General features: G+C 43.0%; 1 protein-coding gene across 2 annotated transcripts in view; it reads right to left on the bottom strand.

Moving 5' to 3' along the window:
- Positions 1-16,257, bottom strand: part of ANXA10 (annexin A10) — a 169,343-nt gene that overhangs the window by 4,287 nt on the left and 148,799 nt on the right. For both annotated transcript variants that reach the window (XM_077279471.1, XM_077279472.1), the window contains exon 11: positions 5,214-5,336. In XM_077279471.1, the coding sequence (XP_077135586.1) occupies positions 5,214-5,336 (123 nt within the window). The remainder of the gene's footprint in view (positions 1-5,213; positions 5,337-16,257) is intronic.

The following is a 16,257-nucleotide window of genomic DNA, read 5'->3' as shown; positions in this document are numbered from 1 at the left end:
CCTACCTTAATTCAGGAAGAAGAAGACGTGCAGGATGGCGTCAGCTGAATCCATGATGTCACAGCTTCGAGTGATGGCCAGGTCCAGGAGAGGGGGCTGGCTTGAGGCCCAGCTGGCCTCCATCATCGGTGCTGCAGGAGGATCCGGGCAGAGCTCACGGGAAGGAGGACCAGGCCCACAGGAAGGAGGACCAGGCCCCCAGAGAGACTGTCTCCCGAAGTCCCGGCGCATGGCAGGCGCAGGCTCCGGAGTCCCTCCAGGGATCCTGCGGGCGGTGACATTTGTAAACTGGTTGCAGGCATTTGCAATATTGGTGAGCGTAGTGGGGGAGAAGGCGCCTGAGAATTGCTCGGGTTTGTTTTGCTATTTAGACTCGATTGGGGAGGCGCATCGTACATATGGCGGTCAGACGTGGCTGCGGTATGATGAGCAGTTCAGGCAGCGAAAGGCGGTAAGGCCGGAAATTAGGTGGGACCAGAAGGATATAGGCCTTTGGCTGAAGGTTATGGCCCCAGCTAGACATGGGCAGTCCTTTCATGGGTCCGGGGGTGGTGGCAGCCAGCAGGCGGGACACGGAAGCAGTAGTCAGGGTGCACAGGGAGCAAAGGAGAAGTCTGGAACCTGCTGGCAGTTTAACGACGGTCAGTGCAAATACGGTAACACCTGTAAATTTAAGCATGTGTGTTCCCATTGTAATGGAAGTTCACACGGGGCTTCAAAGTGTTTCAGGAAGGGAAAAGGAAAGCCAGCTTTGGGTGCCGGTCAAGGGGGAGAGCCCGGTGAGGCTTCATGAGATGGCCCCCTTTCTAAATAGGTACCCCGATCAGGTGAAGGCGGGTATTATTTTTAATGGTTTTGCGGATGGTTTTAGGATTCCTCCACCGAGTCACGAGGTTCCTTTTTCGATTAAGAATTTGCGGTCGGCAATGTTGCATGCCAAGGTTGTTGATGTTAAACTCAAGAAAGAAGTGGAGTTGGGAAGGATGTCGGGGCCGTTTTTGAACCCGCCGACTGAGGGTATGGTGGTTTCCCCTTTGGGGATGGTGCCTAAGAAAGAGCCGAATAAATTTCGGTTGATTCAACATTTGTCGTATCCAAAGGGTCGGTCGGTAAATGATGGCATCGCCCAAGAGCTGTGCTCTGTTGAGTATACATCATTCGATGCAGCGGTGCAGTGGGTGAGAAGGCATGGCCCGGGGGCGCTGTTGGCAAAGACGGATATTGAATCGGCCTTCCGTTTGCTTCCGGTGCATCCGGACAGTGTTCCGTTGTTAGGTTGTTTTTGGAATGGTGGTTACTATTTGGATAGATGTTTGCCAATGGGCTGCGCCATTTCTTGTTCCTTGTTTGAGACGTTTAGTACTTTTCTAGAGTGGGTGGTTAGGGACGTGGCGGGAGTTCAGTCGGATATCCATTATTTGGATGATTTTTTGTTTATCGGGCCGCCTGATTCCGCAGTATGCCATAATACGTTAACGGCTATGTTTTGGGTCGCTGAGCTTTTTGGAGTTCCATTAGCGGCGGATAAGACGGAAGGTCCCACTACGGTGTTGAGTTTTTTGGGAATTTTAATTGACTCTGAGAGAATGGAGTGTCGGTTGCCGGAGGATAAGCTGGCCCTGCTGCAGCAGGAGGTTGATAGAGCTAGAAGGAGGCGGAAGCTGACTTTGAAAGAGTTGCAGTCTCTTTTGGGTAGATTGAATTTTGCATGTCGGATCATACCCATGGGCAGGATATTTTGTCGCAGGTTGTCGGTCGCGACGGCAGGTGTGAAAGAGCCGCACCATTTTATTCGCCTGAGCAAGGAACACAAAGACGACTTGCTAGTGTGGCAACGTTTCTTGTGCGATTACAACAGGCGGTCATTGATTCAGCAGGAGGTCTTAACAAACTTTGATTGCGAGATATATACGGATGCAGCCGGTTCGGCTGGTTACGGGGCCTATTGCGGTGGTCGTTGGTGTGCCGGACGGTGGCCGGGCCAGTGGAGGGAGTTGAGCCTTACAAAAAACCTGGTTTTGTTGGAATTTTTTCCTATCGTGGTGGCGGTTTCCATTTGGGGGGAAATGTTTGCTAACAGGAGGATTCGTTTTCATTGCGACAACATGAGCGTCGTGTCGGTGATGAACAGTTTATCGGCCTCATCCCCCCCGGTGATTAAGTTGGTGAGGGAGTTGGTTTTCCGATGCTTGGAGCTGAACGCTTGTATTTCGGCGGTGCATGTGCCGGGTGTGCAGAACTCAATAGCTGATGCATTGTCTCGTTTCCAGTGGGACCGTTTTCGGGAATTGGCGCCGGACGCGGAGATCTCGGGAGAGGAATGCCCTTTGCATCTTTGGAGCGTGATTATGGACGAGCGGGCCGGTTGATTCGGGAGTCTGTTACGAGCCAAACCTGGGCATCATACGAAGCCTCCTGGCGGGTATGGCAAAGTTGGTTGTCGGTGTGGGGCCAGTTGGTGTCTGACGAAGATAGGATGTTGGCGGTGTTATTCCTGATTGGTAAGGCAGCCGAGGAAGGTTGTCAATTTCGAAGGTAAATAAATTTGTTGCTGGATTGGCTTTTGCTTTTAAGTTACAGGGGTTGGTTGACGCGACGAAGCATTTTTTGGTCAGACAAGCACTTAGGGGTTTTAGGAGAGGTAATCAGACGGTTGACCGTCGCCGCCCCATTTCGTTTAGCCTTTTAGAACGGTTGGGCGGAGTCTTGGAGATTATTTGTGGTTCGAGTTTTGAGTTGGCGTTGTTTCATCTCGCTTTCTCATTAGCACTTTTTGGGGCAATGCGCGTTGGGGAGCTGGTGTCGAGGTCTAAAGTTAGAGCAGGGGGTTTGTTGGCAGAGGATATGGAAGTATGGACGGGGGTATCGTTTTTTGGCTTCGGCGTTCAAAGACTGACCAAATTGGGAGAGGAAAACGTGTGGTGCTGGGGAGGGTTAACGGGTCTCGGATGTGCCCTAGAGGTTGTCTGGAAGCATACTGGCAGTTATGGTCAGGCAGATCCGGCCCTTTGTTGTGTCACGCAGAAGGGTCCTTTTTGTCACGCTTTCAGTTCATTGCGGTGTTAAGAAGGGGCTTGCGGGAGTTGGGCCTTTCTCCGGATTTGTTTGGGTCGCATTCTTTTCGTATCGGGGCGGCATCAGAAGCTGATAGTTTGGGTTTGGGCGCGGAGGACATTTGTAGAATTGGCAGGTGGACTTCCAATCGTTACCTAAGTTACGTCCGTCATTAATTTAGTGGTGTGATTATGATTTTGTATTTGACCTCAGTGTTTTTTCTTCATGCATCTTGTTGCAGGTGTGTCCCCTTACTTAGCCTGGATCTTCGGACATTCGTTCGTTCATTGGGGGGCGCTGCGGGCCGAGGTCAGGCCGGACGGTAGGCAACTGGGGTTTAGTAGGCGTCAAGTTGTCATTCGGTGGTTGGGTTATAGGGGGATGGTGTGGAGCAGGGCCCTTCCTGAATTTTCCAAGGCGGTTCGTTTAGATAGACAACCTGACATTTTAATTGTGCATTTGGGGGGGAACGACTTGGGCGCGCGGCCTGTCAGGGAGTTGATTAGGGACATACGGTTTGATTTGTTGAGGTTGCAGGTACCATTTCCTGTGGTGTTGATTTTGTGGTCAGATATTGTGCCTAGGAAACAGTGGAGGGGGGCTAGATCTTTGAAGGGTATTAATAGGGCTAGGGTCAAGTTGAATAGGGCAATAGCAGGTTTTGTTTCCAGAAACGGGGGGATTATCGTTAGACATTTTGAATTGGAGTCAGGGCTTGGTAACTACTGGTTGGAGGACGGAGTTCACTTAAACGCGATTGGGATTGATTTGTGGACTTTGGCATTGCAAGAAGGAGTTGAACGGGCGTTGGTGGCGTTGGGGCACTCACGAGCCTGAGGTGGTCAGGGCTGTTCGTGTGTGGTGGGGGGGTGGGGGTTCTTGGAGTTGACGCTAATTGGTTGGGGGAAGGAATTGGAGCATAATTGCAGGCAATTTAAAATGTGGTGGGGTTGGATCTGGCATTTTGGTATGGGCTCTGGACGGGGTTTTACCCTGGGAGCTGTTGGTGGTTTTTCTCTTCCCAGAACGGGATGTACGGTGCCCTCGAGCTGGTTTTCACGGCTGAGGGTAATATGGTGTTCGATCTTCTTTTGTGGGGTTTTGCCAGATCTTTTTAGCTCCAAGAACCCTCCCCTCGAATTTATACTGTTGTATTTATGTTTATGTTAATTTTGTTAATAAAAGTTGGCCGCTGTGGCCAAAATATCCAAAAGAATAATTGGTTATGTTTTTATTTAAGGAAAGGGTAGGGTCGGTGGGCAGTTTCTGGTGGTTAGGTTACATACGTAGGAAAAAGACCGTACTCGGCATACGCGGTCAAGAGGTTTTTATTGGCACACCACACAGTATATTAAAACATACTTAAAAGCAGAAAACAAAAGAGACCCAATCTGCTAGAAACCATATACATATTCACAAGCCCAATGTGCATTATGATGCCTGAAGAATCAACTTAAAACCTACTGGCTCATGGGGCTAGTGTACAGCCCTCCTAACAGGAGCATGACCCAACACATGAACCCCCCAGATAAGGGAAATCCAGGGCAAGGTACACTGTAAAAGCTGTAACCAATATACAGGAAGCCATCCTTATAGCAGAGCAAAATGCCCATAAGATTAGAAAAGCTTAGGGGGTTAGGTTACCCAATGTAGGCGTCTAGAGGGGAACAAGGTCCCCATGCATCGGAGCTAAGTGGACAAGAGAACGTGGCCCAGCAATCATCCGTTAAAACGAATCCAGCAGTAATCTATTGGCAAAAAATTTCTGCAGAGGCAACTTTTTTGTCAACGGATTGCTGCTGGATCCATCCTAAGGGATGACAACTGGAGATGTGAACATAACCTAACTTACTATGGTGGTGCAGAATGTTATTTGGTCCCTAACTGATAGTAAAGGGAGATAGACTGAAGCAGTGTGGATTAGGGTAATAAAATCAATCCGGGAGATTTATAAAGCAAGTATTCTGGGGCAATTTATGCTAAAAAAACGTTTTAGGACTTATATCAAGGGGTGTGATCACAAACCGATAGTAAAAACAGACACACCGATGACACCAGCACCATTGTTTCACGTACATGTTTCACGTACACGTACATGTGAAGGAGGCCTAAGAATTAGACAATATGGCTAATTATACCCCAATGTCTTTTCAGTTTACCTTGATGTCATGGTAGAGGGTTTTTCCATATCTCTCCTTGTATCGCTGTCTGATGGTCAGCAGATCTATTTCACATCTGGCTATGATGGTTCTTATTACTGTTTTATTGTGGAAGCCAAAATCCTAAAGAGAAAAATGGACAAACCCAGGTTACATATGGCAGCATACTAAGAAAACTAACTTTACATTAGTTTCTCCATCTGGACAACCCATTCTGCAAAAAAGCAACGCTCCGATGATCAGGTAATTACTCACTGCAGACCTTCTACTGGTGTAGAATGAATTGTCCTCAATGTTATACAAAGTGGTGCAAAGTCCATAGGAGTAGAGGCTCCTCTGTGCATAATAAATGATATATCATAATTGAGCAGATGTATTCATACTTGAAAAGTTCTGAGTGGTACTCCAGTAATTAATGGGAACCTGTCAGCCAGGAAATGCTGTTCAATGTATGGGCAACCTGTCATGGCTCCAATTTGGGGTTTAGCAATCAAGGGGCAGTGCTAATCAATCATTGCAATTTCTCCATCTTCCCCACTGCCAATGTCGGCGTATATCGCACCGCACTCGGATGATATCCTAGTTCTGTGTGTTGTGTCACTCGCACGCATAGACTTATATGGGTACAAGAGAGCCAAGACTCGGCCAAGTCTCGGTGCCAATCGCAGCATGCTGTGATTACTCTCGCATACCGATTCGGCATGAGAAAATAATCACAGATGTGAGCTGCCCCATAAATTAACACTGGTCCGAGTGCTATGTGATGTTTTCTCACATAACACTTGTCTGTATTCTACGCTAGTGTGACCCCAGCCTTATACTCTATCTTTTCTCGCAAAGCTATATATTGATCTATTCAGCTTCTTCTGTTACACCACACAGCTGGCAGATCTCCATATGACAGGCTCTCTTTATTTGCAATGCAATGATACTGATTTTGCCTAAAACTCTTTGATTCAGTGATGCCGAGTGACACTTAGCCTGTCACCTTTTTCCCAAAACATACAACATACAAAAATATTGGAAATATCTGAAAAAGTGTTTGTGTTTTTAAGTGTGATTAGATAGGAAAATGGTTTTATTTAAGACCTTGGACTTTTATCCACAGTGATTCTTCGACAATGCTGTTTTTCTCAGCTCTTGTTTCTTCTGACGTCTCTTTGTAAAAACACAATGCCATCTGTGATCAAGCGTGATTCATTCTGCCTGCTATAGAAACACTACGTCTGTATAACACGTTCATATGACAGTCACGAAAATGCTCTCTGCATTGTAGGTGGCCTAAATGCTTCCCATATTATGTATTCATCCATAGAAAATGGCTGTAATGTAAGCCGACTGTTATGGCAGAATTTATATTTATATCAGAATATTGAAAATGGGCTCTGTATTGAAAGTGGGGCATTTAAAGGGGTTTTCTGAAATCCATGTCAATATCTGAAAACCTCCAAATTGCCCGTAATATTGATAAATAGTTCAGCCTTGAACATTTATATAGCCAGAAAAATATTTTAAGCAGGTAAACACAGCCATTACTTTGTTTACATCCTGGTGCTGGGTGTTACTTTGTCTTCACAAACTATTCCTCCAATCACATCACCCCACTCCCTTAAATTCTACTTTGCTTATCAAAGCCTGTGCAACATTGGCTTCTCTGCACCTCTGCGTACTGTGTGTGAGAATCTGCAACCTTTCAATTGTAGTTTCAGTAGAGCCATTGTTTCTCTTTCCCAGTAGCCTTTGTTCCCCTTTGGAAGTCAGACCCTTTCTGGAGTAAACTCCTATCTGCAGAGCATCAGATCAGTATCTGACAGGCAGGGAAGGAGGCGTGCCGCTCACAAGCCACCTTCCTGCAGGACCCATCTTGGGGCCGGGGGTCTCCATGGAGACCATCAGAACAATGCCATTGTGTTGTTCTGATGGGAGCACACAGGGAGCCCCCTCCCTGCGTGATCCTCCTCTATCTCACTGTCACCATTGACAGCGGCATCTGAGGGTTTAAACGCCCTGATCGTGGGTGTTGCTGCAAGGTGTCAGCTCTCAGGTACAGCTAACACACTCACTCGATCGCAGCGACGCTCAGCGTGAGGCCAAGCGATCGCAGCGCCGTACATATACTGCTGTTTGCGGGAACGCTGCTTCTGCAGCGCCATATATGTATGGCGTATGTTGAGAAGGGGTTAAATATACTCTGTTATTGCTGATTTAAATAATTTTTAGATTACTTTTTAACTGCCTGAAAGGTTGAGTAGATCTTTACCTACTTTTCTGCATTGCAGGTTGGATTTTATAAGTGTATCATCCTGTTTAACCCCTTACTGACAGAGCTAATTTTGACATTAATGACCAGGCCAAATTTTTGAAATCTGACCAGTGTCACTTTATGTGGTAATAATTCTGGAACGTTTCAACAGATCCCAGTGATTCTGAGACTGTGACATATTGTACTTAATGTTAGTAGTAAATTTTGGTCGATATTTGTATATTTATGAAAATATTGGAAATTTGTCAAAAAATTTGAACATTTCACAATTTGTATGCTCTTAAATCAGGTAGTTATACCTATACCACACAAAATAATTAATAAATGAAATTTTCCAAATGTCTACTTTACATCTGCATAATTTATGAAACATATTTTTTTGTTAGGAAGATAAAAGGTTTCAAAGTTGATCAGCAATTTATCATTTATCCTAAGCATGTGATAAGGCTCATTAAAGGGTCGACAATGACTTGTGGGATTGCTACCTTCCAGTAGGTGGCACTAGAGTTCTAGTTCTCTTCCTCTCTGAAGAGACAAATTGCATAATTAGCATATTTCCCAGAGGAGCATTGCGGCTTTAAGTCTCCTCATCTCAGGATGCTTAGCATGTCAATCTCCGCAAGGAGAAACGATACTTCTTGGATATCATTTTTCCAACAAAATTTACAAAACCATTTTTTTTAAGGCACCACTTCACATTTGAAGTGACTTTGAGGGAATGCTCAAAAGTGACACTATTCTAAAAACTGCATTCCTTAAAGTCCTGAAAACCACATTCAAAAAGTTTACTAACCCTTCAGGTGCTTCACAGTAATTAATAGACTAATGCAAAAATACACAGACTCATATTGTTCAGTATGCCAAGCAATTAATGCCTAACTACTTACATACCACTCCATGATAATTACCATATATTCAAAAAGGAGAAACATTGGAGTTTTTGACAAAATTTCTGTAACAACCTTTATTGAAACAGACCATCAAACATATAAAAGATGTGATTAAAAAGGACACCAACACTGGCCGCACTCAGTACTAAATGTAATCCTAAAGGGCTTCAATCAACATGATATTTCAAGGACCCCAACCACCTGCTCCCAAAGGTTTATGGAGGGAGGACATTAATCAATATAGCCCAGTGGCTGTTGTAGAATCTTCTCTGGGTATTCTTCTCCCGTACTGCCCCCTTAATACATATGGTCACAAAAATCAACCTATGTTAAGTTGAATAAAAGGGTCATCTTACCCAGACTGAGGCACACCGCTGGACGCACCCTGGGGTTGATTTTTTTGACCATATGTATTAAGGGGGCAGTATGAGAGAGGAATCCCCAGAGAAGATTCTACAACAGCCACTGGGCTATATTGATTAAAGTTCTCCCTCCATTAACCTTTGGGAGCAGGTGGATGGACATTGTAGGTAATGGAGTCCTTGAAATATCATGTTGATTGAAGCCCTTTAGTATTACATTTAATACTGAGTGCGGCCAGTGTTGGCGTCCTTTTTAATCACATTTTTTAAATCTTGTTTGTTAATATATGTTTGATGGTCTGTTTCAATAAAGGTTGTTATAGAAATTTTGCCAAAAACTCCAATGTTTCTAGTAATTAATAGACTGTAGAAGAAAAGAATGAACATTTCACTTTTTTCACAAAAATTTTACTTTAGCCCCAAATTTTTTTTATTGTCCCAAGGGTAACAGGAGAAAATTAACCCCCAAATTTGTTGTTCAATTTCTGCTGAGTTTGCTGATATTCCATATGAAGGTAAAACTACTATTTGAGCACATGGCAGGGCTCGGAAGGGAAGCAATACCGTTTGACTTTTTGAATACAAAAATGGCTGGAATCGAAAGCGGACACCATGCCACATTTGGAGACCTCTGATGTGCTTAAACAATGGAAACCCCCCCACAAGTGACTCCATTTTGGAAGCTAAACCCCTCAAGGAATATATCTAGATTTATGGTGAGCATCTTACCCCCAAGGTACTTCACAGAAGTTTATGATGTAGAGCTGTGAAAATAAAAAAAAATTACATTTTTCCACAAAAAATGTTTGCTTAGCCCTAAATTTTGCATTTGCACAAGGGTAACATGAGAAAATGACCTATACAATTTGTTTTGTAATTTCTCCTGAGTAATCCAATACCCCATATGTGGGGGAAAACTACTGTTTATGCGCAGGGCTAGGAAGGAAAGAGCACCATTTGACTTTTTGAATGCAACATTTCCTGGAATCAGCAGATACCATGTAATGTTTGGAGATCCCCTGATGTGCCTAAACAATGGAAACCCCCCCAAATGTGCTCAGAGCAGATGTTGACACACCTCCTCCCTACCTGCGATGCACTGTTCTAATTCCCTGCAAAGCAAAAGCATTGCAAAGTGTTAGATCAGTGATCAGGGCAAGAGAATTTGATATCCCATGCTGGGATAGGGTAAAAAGTAAAAAAAAAAAATATTAAAAATTGTAAATTTTTTTTTTCAAAAATCACAAAATAAAGAAAAAGAATATTAATACAATAAATATAGTTAATTATGTCAAAACAAAAATAAACCAAAAAAAGTACACATATTTGGTATCACCACGTCAGGAACGACCTAACCTATAAAACTGTCCCACAAGTTAAGCTCTTCAGTAAACATCGTGAAAAAAAAGAAACTAGGCAAAAAAAACTATGCTTTCTCATCATACAGCCGAACAAAAAGTGGAATAAAATGTGATTAAAAAGGCGAATGGAATGTCTGAGTTCCAAAATATCACTACTTCCTTTCTGAGCCCTGCTGTACGCCCAAACAGTACTCAGAAGAAATTGCACAACAAATTGTGCTGTACATTTTCTCTTGCTAACCTTGTAAATATAAAAAAATTGTGGCTAAAAGAAAATTTTTGTTTGAAAAATGTGATGTTTTATTTTCATGGTTCAACATTATAAACTTCTGTGAAGCACCTTGATGTTTAATGTGCTTACCACACATCTAGCTAAGCTCCTTGAGGGGTCTAGTTTTCAAACTGGGGTCACTTTTTTTGGTGTTTCTCCTGTTTAGGCACATCAGGGGCTTTCCAAATGCGACATGGCATCAGCTTATGATTCCAGCAAACTTTGCATTCAAAAAGTCAAATAGCGCTCCTTCCCTTCCAAGCCCTGCTGTGCACCCAAACAGTAGTTTGCTTTCACATATGGAGTATTGGTGTGCTCAGGAGAAATTGCGCAACACATTTTGGGGTCCATTTTCTCCTGTTACCATTGTCAAAATAAAACTATTTGGGTCTGAAGTAAAATTGTTGTGAAAAAAAAGTTAAATGTTTTTACTTCTACATTGCTGCAGTTCGCGTGAAGCACCTGGGGGGATAATAAACTTTTTAAATGTAGTTTTGAGTACCTTGAGGGGTGCAGTTTTTAGAATGGTGTCAGTTTGGGGTATTTTCTTTTATATAGATCACTCAAAAGTCACTTCAAATGTGAGGTGGTCCCTAAAAAAAATGGTTTTGCAAATTTTGTTGTAAAAATGAGAAATCGCTGGTCAACTTTTAACCATTGTAACTTCCTAATAATAAAAAAAAGTTTCAAAAATCGTGCTGATGTAAAACAGACATATGGAAAATGTTATGTATTAACTGTTTTTTGTGACATACCTCTCTGATTTAAGGGCATAAAAAGTTTTCAAAATTTTCACCAAATTTCCATTTTTTCACAAATAAGTGAAAGTTGTATTGAAGAATGTTTATGACTATCATTAAATACAATATGTCACGAAAAGCCAATCTCACAATCTGTTGAAGCGTTCCAGAGTTATTACCACATAAACTGACACTGATCAGAATTGTAATATTTGGACTGGTCATGAAGGTGAAAACAGGTTAGGAAGTGAAGGGGTTAATAACCTCATTGATAGCAGCCAAGGCATGTATGTGTGAGGATTTCGGCATGTGGCGCTCGTTTTCAATACTGAATAAATCAAGAAGTTTTGAAAATGTTTCCTTTTTTTCCACATTTACATACCATTAACATGTTGTCTGTCCATCCTGTGATCTTCATAATTCGAAAAATGTTTCTTCTTAGTGTTGCAAGTTCAATGACAATGAGTATACAGGTATATAAGTATGTTGAAATCCAATATTGTGCAAAAGTTTTAGGCAATACTACAGAGTAAGAATGCTTTGAAAATTTAAAGTGTGAATAGTTTATTTTTATCAATTTACCAAAATGCAACAAAAGAGAAATCTAAATCAAATCAGCATTTGCTGTGGCCACCCTTTGTCTTCAAAACAACATCATAGCATCAATTCTCCCTAGACTTGCAAACAGTTTTTGAAGAAATTCATCAGGAAAGTTGTTCCAAACTTCTTGGTAAGCTAACAACAGATCTTTTGTTGATATAGGCTTGTACAAATCCTTCTGTCTCTTCATGAAATCCCATTCAGACTCAATGATGTAGTGATCAGGGCACTGTGGGGCCATGCCATCACTTCCAAGACTCCTTGTTCTTCTTTATGCTGAAGAAAATTCCCAATGACATTGGCTATATGTTTGGGATCATTGTCCTGCTGCAGACTAAATTAGGAGTCAATCAGACGCCTCCTTGATGGTCCAAATATTTGAAAGTACCTGGCAGCACAACTGATATAGGGATGCCCGTCCTAGTTCCACTGGACCCAAATAGAAAAGTACATACCGCAGCAAAGTGAAGGACAGCATCCAATCCAGTTGAAGTATAAAAAGTCCTGCATTTGGCACAATAAAGGACTTTTTATACTTCACCTGGATTGGATGCTGTCCTTCACTTTGCTGCGGCCTCCTTGATGGTATCTGCCTGTATTTTTCAGTATTGAGGACACCAAGAGATGGGTAACATTGAGGACTGTAGATTTGTGTGCAAGTGTATCTAGAAGAATTGATGCTTTGACAGCAAATATTGATTTTATTTACTTTTACTTTTTGTTCATCCACTTTATATTTTGTTAAGTGATACAAATAAACCACTAAAACTTCTATTTTTGAAAGCATTCTTACTTTGAAGCCTTTTTTCCACAACTGACTAAAACTTTTGCACACTACTGTGATATTATTTTTCCCTTTAATTACTGCTGCTCACGCTACTGTTTCAGTCTCATGTCAGTAAGTTGATGAGGCTAGGTGTTCACCTTAGTCAGGCTACTGGGGGAAAGCGGATCAGAGTGGATTTGTATTGGAGTTAAAGAGAGGGACAAGCCAGAATCTCTCTCAGAGAAGAGACTGCACAGCTCATGTGCACCAAACTGCAAGTATAACTGGATGCTATGGATAGTCGCTGTTGTGTTTGACCAGATTGGAACCAATTCAGCCATGTATGAGTAGTCAGGGTCTATGTTGTTTATTTAATACCTGAACAAGGCTAGGGATTTATGCTTATGATTTTGTTTTAGTATTGTGCAACCTATAGAATTAAGTGTCAAATGAATCATGAATCTCTACAATTGGTGGATGTAATGTGAGTGTGAAGTCCAAGAGAGCATAGGCAATTGCAGTGTAAAGATTACATGTTCTGGGTAAAGGCAGCTACAGCATTGGGAACACAGTCTGAAAACATGGAGGAGCTTGTTAAGCAGTCCCTGGGAAGGGAGGAGTGGGGTTAAGGTACAGTACAGACCAAAAGTTTGGACACACCTTCTCATTTAAAGATTTTTCGATATTTTCATGACTATGAAAATTGTACATTCACACTGAAGACTTCAAAACTACGAATTAACACATGTGGAATTATATACTTAACAAAAAAGTGTGAAACAACTGAAAATACGTCTTATATTCTAGGTTCTTCAAAGTAGCCACCTTTTGCTTTGATGACTGCTTTTCACACTCTTGGCATTCTCTTGATGAGCTTCAAGAGGTAGTCACCAGAAATGGTCTTCCAACAAGCTTGAAGGAGTTCCCAGAGATGCTTAGCACTTGTTGGCCCTTTTGCCTTCACTCTGTGGTCCAGCTCACCCAAACCATCTCGATTGGGTTCAGGTCTGGTGACTGTGTAGGCCAGGTCATCTGGCGTAGCACCCCATCACTCTCCTTCTTGGTCATATAGCCCTTACACAGCCTGGAGGTGTGTTTGGGGTCATTGTCCTGTTGAAAAATAAATGATGGTCCAACTAAACGCAAACCGGATGGAATAGCATGCCGCTGCAAGATGCTGTAGTAGCCATGCTGATTAAGTTTGCCTTCAATTTTGAATAAATCCCCAACAGTGTCACCAGCAAAGCACTCCCACACCATCACACCTCCTCCTCCATGCTTCCTCCATTCACCTTTTCTGCATCGCACAAAGACACGGTGGTTGGAACCAAAGATCTCAAATTTGGACTCATCAGACCAAAGCACAGATTTCCACTGGTCTAATGTTTATTCCTTGTGTTCTTTAGTCCAAACAAGTCTCTTCTGCTTGTTGCCTGTCCTTAGCAGTGGTTGGTTTCCTAACAGCTATTTTACCATTAAGGCCTGCTGCACAAAGTCTCCTCTGTTGTGAGCTCTGTTTTTGGGCTCCCTCTGGTGGTCGCAGGCGGTGGTACTGTGTAGTGTTGTCTTTCTGCAGGTTGGCAGCATCAGCTGGTTCGTTATCCTTGGTTGGTTTCCTATTTAGCTCACCTGGATACTCAGTTCCTTGCCTGCTCTCAATGTATTCAGTGCTCTTCAGATTCCTTGTGACTACTTTGCTCCCAGTCTCTCCAAGACAAGCTAAGTTTTTGTTTGATCATTTTTTGATTATCAGCATTTATTATGTTTTTAGTCCAGCTCGCTAAAATGTGATTTCCTCGCTTGCTGGTTGCTCTAGGGGACTGAGTTTCTCCCCCCACACCGTTAGTTGGTGCGGGGGTTCTTGAAATCTCAGTGTGGATATTTTGTAAGGGTTTTTTACTGACCGCACAGACCCCTTTACTATTTTCTGCTATCTAGTATTAGTGGGCCTCATTTGCTAAATCTGTTTTCACCCCTGTGTATGTGCCTTCCTCTTACCTCACCAATATTATATGTTGGGGGCTTCTATATCTTTGGGGATTATTTCTCTGGAGGCAAGAGAGGTCTTTCTTTCTCTCTAGGGGTAGTTAGTTCCTCAGGCTGGCTCGAGACGTCTAGTATTTTTAGGCACGTTCACCGGCTACTTCTAGTGTGTTTGGATAGGTTCAGATTTGCGGTCAGTCCAGTTTGCCACCTCCCTAGAGCTTGTCCTATGTATGTTACTTAGCTGGAGTAATTTGTGATCCTCAACCACTATTGTCATAACAGTAGAGCAGGCCTCAAAAGTGTTTAATGCATCGCAGAAGTGGGATAAAAAGAAGACCTGAGTACATTTTTTTTTTTCCTCCCGCTTTTCCTTTGCTGCAGTCTGTTTAGCTTCTTTCATCCCCTTGAACTCTGGGTGGTTTTGAGCTCAGCTGCAGACATGAATGTTCAGACTCTGACTTCTAGTGTGGATCATCTGACTGCATGGGTGCAAAGTATTCAGGATTTTGTTATTCATAGCCCTATGTCAGAACCAAAGATACCCATTCCGGAGTTGTTTTCTGGTGATAGATCTAGGTTTCTAAACTTTAAGAATAATTGTAAGTTATTTCTATCTCTGAGACCTCGTTCCTCTGGTGATTCCGCTCAGCAAGTTAAAATTGTTATCTCCTTGTTGCGTGGCGACCCTCAAGATTGGGCTTTTTCTTTGGCGCCAGGAGATCCTGCATTGCTTAATGTAGATGCATTTTTTCTGGCTCTTGGATTGCTTTATGAGGAGCCTAATCTTGAGAATCAGGCAGAAAAAGCGTTGCTGGCTATCTCTCAAGGTCAGGATGAAGCAGAGGTGTATTGTCAAAAATTTCGGAAATGGTCGGTGCTTACTCAATGGAATGAGGGTGCCCTGGCTGCAAATTTCAGAGAAGGTCTTTCTGAGGCCGTTAAGAATGTTACCCCTACAAGTCTGAGTGATTCTATGGCTTTAGCCATTCAGGTTGATCGGCGTTTGCGGGAGCGCAAATCTGCTCATCCTTTGGCGGTGTTTTCTGAACAGAGACCTGAGTCTATGCAATGTGACCGAACTCCGACCAGAATTGAGTGACAAAGTCATAGACGTCAAAATGGGTTGTGCTTTTACTGTGGTGATTCTACTCATGTTATCTCAGCATGCTCTAAACGCTTAAAAAAAATCGCTAAACCTGTCACCATTGGTACTATGCAGCCTAAATTTATTTTGTCTGTTACTTTGATTTGTTCTTTGTCATCCTACCCGGTTATGGCTTTTGTGGATTCGGGTGCTTCCCTGAATCTGATGGATTTGTCGTTTGCCAGGCGCTGTGGTTTTGTCCTGGAGCCTTTGGAATTTCCTATTCCTCCGAGGGGAATTGATGCTATGCCATTGGCTGAGAATAGGCCTCAGTATTGGACGCAAATGACCATGTGCATGACTCCCGTACATCAGGAGGTGATTCGCTTTCTTGTTCTGCATAATTTGCATGATGTTGTCTGTCATGAATCCCCAATGGCTAGGGATAGTACAGGACAAGCAAAGTACAAATAAATAACGGACGAGCTCTAGGGTGATGGAACCTGGGCTGACCGCTGCCCTACGCCTGACAAACGCAACTAGAGATAGCCAGGGAGCGTGCCTACGTTGGTTCTAGACGCCACGCACCAGCCTAAGAGCTAACTAGTACTGCAGAGAAAATAAGACCTCACTTGCCTCCAGAGGAACGAACCCCAAAAGATATAGTTGCCCCCCACATGTATTGACGGTGAAATGAGAGGAAGGTACATACATAGAGATG

The sequence above is a fragment of the Ranitomeya variabilis genome, chromosome 1, assembly GCF_051348905.1.
Source record: "Ranitomeya variabilis isolate aRanVar5 chromosome 1, aRanVar5.hap1, whole genome shotgun sequence".
Classification (NCBI taxonomy): Eukaryota; Metazoa; Chordata; class Amphibia; order Anura; family Dendrobatidae; genus Ranitomeya; species Ranitomeya variabilis.
This window is presented reverse-complemented; position numbering and strand designations above follow the sequence as displayed.